At 36.2% G+C, this 11,113-nt stretch overlaps 1 protein-coding gene across 2 annotated transcripts; it reads left to right on the forward strand.

Moving 5' to 3' along the window:
• Positions 1-3,170: 3,170 nt before the first annotated feature.
• Positions 3,171-10,859, forward strand: LOC128543416 (interferon-induced protein 44-like). Of its 2 annotated transcripts, none has more exons than XM_053513835.1 (8): positions 3,171-3,345; positions 4,392-4,529; positions 4,931-4,991; positions 5,080-5,278; positions 5,962-6,111; positions 7,644-7,815; positions 9,020-9,120; positions 9,197-10,859. In XM_053513835.1, exons 1-8 carry the CDS (start codon positions 3,261-3,263, stop codon positions 9,380-9,382), a joined length of 1,092 nt encoding a protein of 363 aa, XP_053369810.1. In that variant the 5' UTR covers positions 3,171-3,260; the 3' UTR covers positions 9,383-10,859. The 2 variants fall into 2 exon arrangements, with proteins under 2 accessions (XP_053369810.1, XP_053369811.1); XM_053513836.1 differs by having other exon boundaries at positions 4,455-4,529.
• Positions 10,860-11,113: the final 254 nt, after the last annotated feature.

The raw sequence follows: 11,113 nt of genomic DNA on the forward strand, positions 1-11,113 counted from the left end.
TTGCAGTAACCTTTAACCCTTTCAACTGTTAAAAATGTTTTGTTTTTTTTACTTTTTAAATAAACTTAGGCGGCACAGAGCATGGCACTGTCGCCTTGCACTTCCAGGGTCCAGGCTTAATCCCCTATTTGGAGTCTGTGTGCATGGAGTTTGCATGTTTTCTCTGTGCTTGGTGGGCTTCCTCTGGGTACTCCGGTTTCCTTCCACAGTCCAAAGACATGCAGATTTTTGGGCTTTCTCAAATTGCCCATAGTGTGTGAATGAGCGAGTATGTGTTTGTGTGACTAAATAAATGAATAAAATTCTGTTCCTGTAGTTCCTGTTTTAACTTGCACTATATGGTGAGAAGTTTGGAGGCGTAACTTCACACCCACATTCCAAAATCATGGGCTATAGTATTCATTGCCTGTTTGCTGCTGTAAAAGCCCTCACTATTACACAACTTCCTACTTAATTTTCGAAATGTGGTTATTGGGCTTTGAGGCCTTTCAGCCATGTTACTGAGGCCAGGTAAGAAGTCATAGCATGCAGTCCCCATTTCAATTTATCTTCAATACAGCCTAGTCATACTATGTCTTTATGGACCGTCACACTAGGACAAGTTTTATCCGGTACTCTTAGTTTTAATGAAGGGAAATTATAATTCTACAGCATACCAAGAGGAATGTGCAAAAGTCTTTTTGTATATGATGAGGTGTTTACATTCTTTTGGTCCTATGTTATACATAACAACAGCGATAAACTCTCATATTCTCATTAACATCTCCTTCTTTTTCTTGGGGGGATAAATGCACGCACTGACACTGACAGATCATATAGAGTATCTGCTGTACACATTTCTGTATTTAATATAGTAATCATAACATGATAAAAAAAAAGGTCCATTAATATACTGTACACCTGTGATTAATTTTTCAGACAGACCAACTATTGTCAGAGCTGTGGCGTATTAAAGAAACAATCAGTGCATATTGATCTGAAAAAAGCAACAGTAGTGTGGTATAAAATGTTCTATGGATTTTATTCAAATAAGATTACATTCAAATGTTTTATTGTTAAGCACAATAACATTTTGCCCTGTGACATGATTGGGGTAACCCACATTAGTGCTCTTCTCGCCCTCTGCTGGACAGGACCAGACATCAAGGAGAACATTTTATACCCTCAGTTACTTCCTGCTTGCTGGCTCACCTTCTGTATATTAAGGTCACTTCTAAGTGTTAATTGTTGGTTTGCCAATACATCTGAATCATGTGGTTTGCAGAAAGAAATGCTCAACTTAAATGGTTTAAAACAAACAAGCAAGCAAATTAATCAATTAAATAAAACAATATAAGGTCTCTACAAATATATTTAGCTCAAAGTATCACTGATCGCTTGTGTTTTGTCAGAATGAATGAAATCATGCAAATAAATGACAAAAAAATTCTAGGATTTTCACACAAAGCATTTCACATAGGATTGTGAACATTTTTAAATATACATACAGCGGTTCTCCAGGTGGAAATGTTTAGTTAATTAGAAAGCTCAGAGAATAATGACCAGACTGGTTACAGCTGACAAAGAATCTACAGTAATACAAATACCCACTCATTATAAACATGATAAACATATAAGCATCTCGTGCTTTACATGTTAGTAGTATTTATTATTATTATTATTTTTTTTTTTTACAAATCTTTTATTTAAAATTTTAGACTGAAACTACAGCAGTAACAGGTGCAACAAGCACAGTAACAAGCTAGCTAGCATTAGCAACAAACAACTGGCTACCTAATCATGTTAATGATAATTTCTCATAAAATGTGATTTAATATTCATCTAGGTTAGGGCATTGTCAAGTATAATGTGCATAAAATGCTAACACAAAACAAAATCTAATCTTTCCTGTCTTTATTTAACACACTCATTCAACATTCAAAAGGTTGGTGGAAAACGTTGGTGAATCCTGGGAATTAATAACTAGCTTATTAATTGTGGATCAGACCTGCACATTGTTTATGGGGAATTTTAGCCCATTGCTTCTGACAGAACTATTTAAGCTCATATTCTTAGACGTCTCATATCCTAGCCACTCCAAAAGGTGGATTTTGCTTTTCTGAAACGTAATTTCAGACGGACTTGCTCTGGTGTTTTGGGTCATTGTAATGTTGCATCACCCAACTTCTACAAAGTTTCAGCTGACATACAGACATTCTTACATTATTTTGATACGAATTCATCGTCCACTCTATGATTGCACGCCACAGTGAATTAAAGGCTAAAGGCTTTGAAATCACTTTATAACCCTTTCCAGCTTTATGTAAATCAACTATTTTTGATCATAGATCTTCTGAAAGTGCTTTTTGGCAAGACATACGTGTATTCTTCTTGTGTGGAGCAAACTCAAAAGATTTGGTTTTTAACAATCAAAGTAGCTCTAGCCCAAATCTCCAAACTCATTTTCTTAACTAGACTGAGTATGCTAACACCTGACTCCAATTAGCTTTTTTGAGGTCATTAACTTAAGGATACTGTTTCCATTAGCAAGTGCAAAAAGCACCATTTTTTATGGTTGTTCTCAAAAAGATGTGAAAGATCAGAATGGTTTCTGTGTTAGTAATTTAGTCACATTATATTTATATTAGATGAAGATCAGATCACATTCTATGACAAATTAATGCAGAAAACTATGAAATTCCAAAAGGTTCACATACTTTTTCTTGCCACTGTATTTTTCAATTTTTTACATTTTATGTTCAAGCTCACAGACACTCATGACAGAACTCAGCAGAGCGAGAGAGAGAGAGAGAGAGAGAGAGAGAGAGATTAACAGTGAGAGCATGGTCAAAGTTATTAAAAAAATACATATATTTGGTCGAAATTACTCTATGAGACTCCTGGCCATCGAGACATCACAGTCTTCCAGGGATAAACTAAATGTACTTATTTTGCATGTTCAAATACTCAGGTGATTTCTCCCCCCTAATACATTTTGGATCGATAATAGAAGCTGCTGAATAGATTTTCATCATTTTACCTTTTCAGTAACCTGTAAATTACCCAAGAGATTAACTGCAGTAGGATAACTGGCCAATCACAGGCCTGTATAGAAATAGGGGCGTGGTTATATGGAAACACTGGGACACGGACCAGAAGATCGAACCTACAGTTTCAGTTTCGTTTCTTCACTCGAACTTTCAGGCTGTTGATCTCTAGTTTCTCTCTGCTGGAGTTTCATTTCGTTTTCTTTCTTCGGTTGACTTGTGTAACTGTTGATCATGGCTACTACTTCATACTTTGCAAATGTCCTGAATCAATCAAAAGAAGCTAACTCAAAGGAACCCCCTTCATTTTCTTTTTCAGGTAAAGTTTAAGAATTTTTGTGCATTATATTATATATGTGTCTGGTGTTTTTCTATAACTATAGTTATTATGAAATAATAAAACCTTTAAAAAAAACTTAAGGAGGTATGCTTCTAGAGTACTCCTGCATTATTGGCACCCTTCCTATAAAGGAACAGGAATGACTGTGTGTACTTAATGTAACCCATCAGTTCCTGTTTAAACGCACTAGGATCAGTGTTTGTACCACTCCTCATTTAAAATATGAAAGGTCATCAGATCACCACGAAAAGGCAAAAGGGATGCTAGATGCACCTTTAATGGGGATTTACAAAACTTTGTGAGCTAGTTAAACATCTAGTAAATGTTATTTACACTTGTGAAAATAATACAAATATACAAATTATTTGATTTGTACAAATTATTTAAATTTAAAGCTTGTAAATGTTACTTACTCAATATTATTATTTTTGCATGAAAGCAATATCACACCTGCAACTCTACTGTTACACTAAATGTGTAACAATAATTTACATGCACCTGCTGAAACCAGCCATAAAAATCTTTAGTGTAATCACATTTTAGTTCTTTGATATTACTTATAAGACTTGTAATGTAAAACAGTTAGATAGATGGATACCTGTGTGTGCACTCTTATTGCATTATTTACCTTACTAGTCATGGCACAGCCAAACAATCCTAAATGTTTACATATTTATAGATACACACAACTTGTGAAAATAATTTCCTTTTTTACTTTCATTACTAATATTTAACATTTCCTCTTCTTATTATTATTAATTTATGGTGAAAGTTACATTCTTTATATTTTTTTTTCTTTCGTATGACATTACCCCCCAAAATGTTTTATTCCACAGCAATCTGTGAGAGAGTACAGCTAATATTCATTAAAAAAGAATATGTCAGGTTGACTTGGAACAGTTGTAGGTAGCCTCCCTTTTGATTTGTGACAGATTATAATTTTAATGTAATGAGAAAATAACTGTCACTTTTGCCAGCATGTTAATCTTTCAACTTATTTTGTGTGTATGTTGATAATGTCGTAGTACCTGCAACAAGTAAGAAGGATAATGAGACAAACAAACTACTTTTTACTTTGGGAAAACCAGCAGATAATCCAACCCAGGACAAAAATAAGGACAGCACTTCTAAAAGCAAAAACAAAGACAAGGAAGTGACCAAAGGTAAGAAAAAAAAAACTGTTATAATAAAAAAATAACTGTTATAATAATATCTTGTTTCATGGACTGTGTTAGAACACAATTTTCTAATTACTAGCACAGATTCATAACCATTTAGCCACGTCAGTCAGCCTCTGTTGAAATAGATAAAGGTAATTATGCCTATATATGTAATTAACCTAAAAATCACAAAATCTTGTTTAATAAAAATTGTAATTACTGAAAAATGACTGTAGTAAAACAAAAATAAAACATGAGATTTTTGAGAAAAGGTTGTGCTATTATAGGACAATCATCAACATAACAGTAACTGCCATTCATCACGTTATGCTTTTTTATTACCTTACATTGGTCTGTCCTCTTGTCATCCTTTACATATTGTACTAAAACTGTTTACTCTGTAGATGTGTGGCCAAATTTACATCTACTCGAGACTCCATGGAGATCAGTGAACTGGACCTCGGAGTCAGTATTTCAGCGGTTTTATCATGTACTCATGTAAAATATGTGTGTACACATAATGTTTAAAACCTCTTATTTATTTTGCACTAAGATCCAGGGAGGAACTGATGGAGAAGGTTGAGTCATACAAGCCGGCCAGCGGTGCTGTGTCTGAGGCTAGAGTCCTGCTTCTGGGTCCTGTTGGTGCAGGAAAGTCCAGTTTCATTAGTTCTGTGCAGTCTGTCTTTTCTGGCCGTGTCGTGAACCGGGCCATGGTGGGCTCATCTGCCTCTGTAGGCTTTACAAAAAAGGTAAAGAACACAAGAAAGAAACATACTGTATCATGGAAATGAATTCATTAGAGCTTATACAAGAAAATCTCTTGTATAAAAAAAATGTTTTACAAGAATATCTGTTATAAAATTAGAGAACGTAAAAAAATGACATGAGTTTTTATTTGTTTAATGTTACCTTATATTTTGAATAATTTAAGAATATTTTAATAATTAGATCATTTATGATTTTAAATGCAACACCTTGCTCTAATTAACTGAAAGCAAACCATCGTTCTATTCATTTTGTATCACAGCAACCTGGCGATGATTACACATTGTTTTATTATAAAGCGCCATAATTTTAATCTGTTTACAGGAATACTTAATGTTGTAGCATATCTGTGAAACAAGTTATTTCCTGTTCTTCTCTATGGTATAGCGGCTATAACAAGTAATTTCCTAACATGCCTTTTTTAAAAAGGTAATAAGACAAAAAGTATGCAATACTTGATGGTTTAATGAGAAGCTGCAAAACGTCCTGATGACCGTCCTCTGTTAGAAGTTTCAGCTCAGTAATGCATGCATAATAATGTAATTATGTGATTTACAGCTGCACTACTGCACACCTGCTGCAATAGAAAAATTATCAAAACATCCTGACCAGTTAGAATACAGGATTTAAACCCTCTGGGTTCTCTGTCTCTGTCTCTGTCACTCAGCTCCAGGCATTTCCCATCAGACGTAGTGGAGAGAGTTCAGACTCCACCGCTTTGACCCTGTGTGATATTATGGGGATTGGAGACTCAACTGGACTAAGCCTTTATGATGCGCTCTGTGTTGTTAAGGGACATGTAATAGAGGGACATCAGGTAGAGTTTTAAACCTTTTTAGGATAATTGTGCACTGTGGTGTGATGATATATACATGTGATGCTATACAGTGATAATGGAAGCTTAAATAATTATACTGTTAACATTATGGAATTTATATAAAGATAATGCAGAAAAATGTCTCACACACTCGCACACACATACACAGACACATTGACAACAGCATTTGCAGTGGAATGACCAGATCCATTAAGGTGTTCATTAATTGTGGGATACGCTTTGAGGTTTAATCCCCAGAACCACATCAGCTTTAAAAAGAGCAGCTTTAAGTGCAACTACACCATTACTTGATTGGGGATCTACTATAACACTATAACAAATATTTATGATTTTGGAGTGAGTCAAGCAGCAAGTAGTGGAAGCAAAAAAAAAAGTGTTGATTTTTTTTGCATACAAAACCCTTGTAATGACAAAATTTGTTGAAGATCATGAAAAACATTTAAAAAAAACTTCAGTTTACAGCATCATCAGCTTTCATCATTAGTTTCATTTCAGTTATTGGTCCCATAAGGTTATAAAATTGCAGTACAGAACATAGGTGGCAGACACAAGCAGATGCAACAAGCCCAACAGGTTTCTAACACACGGCATGCATTTTTCATTTCCACACAAGGTTTGTGCATCTTAAGCATGGTGTTACGTTACATCTCTGCCTAATTTTTTTTTAAGGTATTCCTGTAAGTGCATAATGGAGACCAACTGCTATGATGAGTGCAAACTGTATTGATTTAAAAGTGAAACAGAGATTGCACTAAAATTTTATTTCACCATAGTGCTTACACTAAAGTATCCCACATAGCATTAAGTTTATCATGAGGTGATCACACAACAACCAAATTGCATAATGTCCTATTTCACAGAATGTGTCACGGACGTTAAGCGACGCATACATGTACCTGTAATGTATTACTACTGGAGTGACTGCAGTAATTGTACCAGGATGCCTTGCCTTTAACATTCTCCAAATTTCTTCAAATCACTCACTCGCTGCTGCTTTGCACAGTTTATTATTTTGTTTTAGTGGTCACATCACAGAAGAATGAATGCGATTGGCTTTTCATGAGGTGCTATCTAAAATGTGGAACTTCAAAGCTTAATAGAGGTTTTTAAAGTAAACATTTTACTATAGACTTCATAGACCAAACTTTATGAGCTAGAGAAGTCCAAAAATTGTGGTTATGATGTTTTGTTGTCAACTGTTCATATGTCCTAGTTAAGGAGGTTTATCAGTTTCAGTCAAGGCTATGGGTCATTTGGTTCTGCACTGCCACTGTGAGGGTATGGTGCCTTCTGATGAGTCTAATAACTTTTTTTTATCAGACGAATGAAATTAACTCCATTAACAATTGAGTTTTGAGGATGACTAACACTCACTTGGTCTCCATAGTTATAAATACCTTGCTTTTCTATTCATATCGACTGTTCATTAACTGCCACCTCAGTGGCACGTGTTATTATAGGCATGCATGTAAATCTAGTCCCAGCGTTTATAGTCTTTTTATTTCTCACAGTTCAGTGCTGAAGAGCCGGTGAGATCTGACACCATGGGCTTCATAAAGAAACCCACCCTCAAAGACAAGATTCACTGCGTGGTGTTTGTGGTGGATGCATCAAAAATCAACACTTATGCCAAAGGACTGAGCACCACATTCCAGCAGCTTCGAGAACACATCAGCAGCCTGGGTGAGGCTGTCATCTCGTACATCAGCAAACATTCGAAAGCATTAAAACACTGTTTTGTTTTAAATAAAACTCAGTTAGATTTTTTTTTTTTTTTAGTTGTGGTATTAGAATAAAAAAACGATTCTTTGGTAGATTTATTCATGATATTCCTGCTTTATACCACAGCAATGCTAAATTAGTGATTTGTTTTTAAATTGTTGATTCATTTTCCATAACCAGCTATATTATTACATATGTTATGACGTTACCATATTATATAATAAGAACAACAGTACAATACGTTTGCACTTCATGTTCAAATTAATAGGACAAGATCACTGTTTTTGTTTTGTCTTAACTTGTAGAGAGAGTAAAGATCTGAGGGAACAACTGTTTATAGCTTCTGTTACAATAGAGAACAGGAACTAAGGTGAAGGTTGGACTGCATTAGAGATCTGCTCTCAGTCAGTTCCTGTGGTGATGGACAGGTTGACGGATGAGGTTAGGCAAGATTCCTCATGGACTATTATGTTTGCGGATGATATTGTGATAAGCAGTGAGAGTAGGGAGCAGGTTGAGATGAATCTTGAGAGGTGGAGGGACGCAGTGAAGAGAAGAGGCATGAAGATCAGTAGGAGCAGGACGGAGTGTAAATGAGGGAGAGGGTAGGGGAAAGGTGAAGTTGCAAGGAGTAGAGGTAGGGAAGGTAAATGAGTTAAAAAATTTAGGCAATGTGGCGTGTGGAAGAGAAATAAAGAAGAGAGTGCAGGCAGAGTGGAATGGGTGAAGAAGAGTAGCAGAAGTGATTTGTGGCAGAAATGTATCAGCAGAAATGAAAGGGAAAGTTTACCAGCAATAAGCGGTGAGACCAGCAATGTTGGAGATTGTTACTGACAAAAAAAACAGGAAGCAGAGCTGGAGGTGGCAGAGCTGAAGATGCTGCGATTTGCTTTGGGATTGTTAGGGGGATGGTGCCAGATTAGGATGGTTTGGACATCTGCAGAGGAGAGATGAGGGGTATATCAGGAGGGGAATGTTAGAGATGGAGCTGCCAGGCAGAGGAGAAGAAGAGGAAGGCACAAGAGGGAATTTAGAACATGCAGGAGGTTGGGGTGACAAAGGAAGATGTGGTAGACAGAATTAGATGGACACAAATGGTCCACTGTGGCTGAAGCAGTTGAAAGAAGAAGAGCATGTACAAACAATAATGACATCTTTATTGCAGGTGTGCACCAGGTGGCGCTTCTGACTCACGTGGATGAAGTGTGCACAGTCACGTCTCGTGACGTCAGCCAGGTGTACAGGAGCCGTGATGTTCAGCAGCTGGTAGGTTCAAATTCATAACAAGTGTGTGCGTATGGATTTACAGATCGTGTAAGTTTCATCGTTTCTGCTCTTGCAGATGGTGAAAGCCGGAGAGCTTATTGGAATGGCCACATCCTACATCGTGCCTGTGAGGAACTACTCCTCCCAGCTGGAGCTCGATGACAACATAGATATCTTACTGCTCAGTGCTGTCGACCACATCCTGCAGTACGTTAATCTGTACTTCCAGGACACCGCTGTGGACTATAAAGTTACCAACTAGAAGGCATTTCATTTATCGTTTTTTTATTTTTTTTATTCACTTGTTTAATAGTCCGGGCCTGTTCTGTGTGGGAGTTAATTTTGTGTATTTTAATTTGAAATAACATACAAAGCTAATAACAATAGGTAAAGTTTGGGGTGGTGTCAAGGGGGGCCCCCTAGTGGCTCAAATATGTCACTATATTAAGTCTTAAATAAGTTAAATGAAAACATTCCGTGTACAGTACAAATATAGCAGCTGTGAAAATTAACCCTCGTAATATATGTTAATTCCATTGATAATGCGCTAAAAACATTGACGTCCTTAATAAGGCATGCTTTTTTATCTTTCTCGAGGCCTCGTTGATGCTGCTGTAACAGTGATAGTCATAGTTTTCTGTATCGTAGTACCACTTTCGGCCGCTAGTGGCGCTCTTTGTACTGCTCCTCTCATCCAGCAAGGCTTACATGACTGGAATGTACTGTGTATTAATCTGCTTTGTGTCCTTTTGTTTCTAAGTTTTTAAAATATTTACTCTTTATAAGAAGTTGACGTCTGTTTATCCGCCTTTTAGGGCATCAAAATGCAGGACTCTCTAAAGTGGTATTTTTTAAAGAAATTACTAAGTATATGTCTTCTGTGAAGTTCTAACACAAAATTAGTTTGTGCTTAACTTAATGGTTAGCACTGTTTCCTTGGACCTTCAGGATTATGGTTCTCCCCGTGCTTGGTGGGTTTCCAGCGGATACTCCGGTTTCCTCCCACAGTCCAAAGACAGGCCGGTAAGGGTAATTGACATTTCCAAATTGATCCTGAAGTGTGTGTCTCTGTCCAGGGTGTACCCTGCCTTATGGACTAAGTTGACCAAGTGTTAAACTCCACCAATGCCTACACCAACAGCTAAAAAACATGTCTGTAATAAAGTGGTAATAGTAGTTCGTGTAAATAAGTATTTAAGTGCAAGATGTTACAACCACAATGTATTCATGGACCAAACCCAGCGATCCCAGAATAAGTTCCTGCTCCACAGTGCCAAAAATCTGGAAACTGAGATGGATAGGTGGGTTTAAAAAATGTTGAAATGCTTTTATTTCTATACTTCTATGTCATGTCATTATTATTTTTAGTTTGACTGCAATCTTGATTGCACTCTTTGTAAACATTTTTTTATAGGTAGGGATGTGACCATGACCTAATGCAATGTGAGCATTGTATTTTTTGTTTGCCTTGTCTTTTTGGTGTTGGTTGGCATCCATTATATTGCATTCCCGCCACCATGTGCCGCCTGTTTGTCCTTTTTCCTGATTGCTTCATTCCTTTATATGGTGTTTCAAAACAGTATACAGATAATGATGTCATACTTCGCATCTTCTTTCATTTTGTTTTCATTTTTCTCTTTTATGATCACAAATAAAAACTTTAGTCATGGAAGTTTAGCCTGTAAAATGTTTAGCTTTACCAGGTGAGCTTATCAATAAATAAGAACTGTTTAAAAAGATTTTATGTGTTCCATTTGGTTAATCTCTGCCATGTTTAATGAGATAATAAGGATTAGCACATACCTTTTTACAGTTGCAGTTTAATTTTACTTATTTGTGTCTGTGTTTGGTCTCCCATGATTTATTTTTTTTTTTTTTTTGGTTTTCAGACATATACAGTTAAGAGGAATAAAAGGTTGCTACGTTTTTCTATTGTTCCTGTAAATAATAGTCAGGTTATATCAATTATAAGTTAAAAAAATGAGCGAATATT

This window comes from Clarias gariepinus, chromosome 15 (assembly GCF_024256425.1).
Source record: "Clarias gariepinus isolate MV-2021 ecotype Netherlands chromosome 15, CGAR_prim_01v2, whole genome shotgun sequence".
NCBI lineage: Eukaryota > Metazoa > Chordata > Actinopteri > Siluriformes > Clariidae > Clarias > Clarias gariepinus.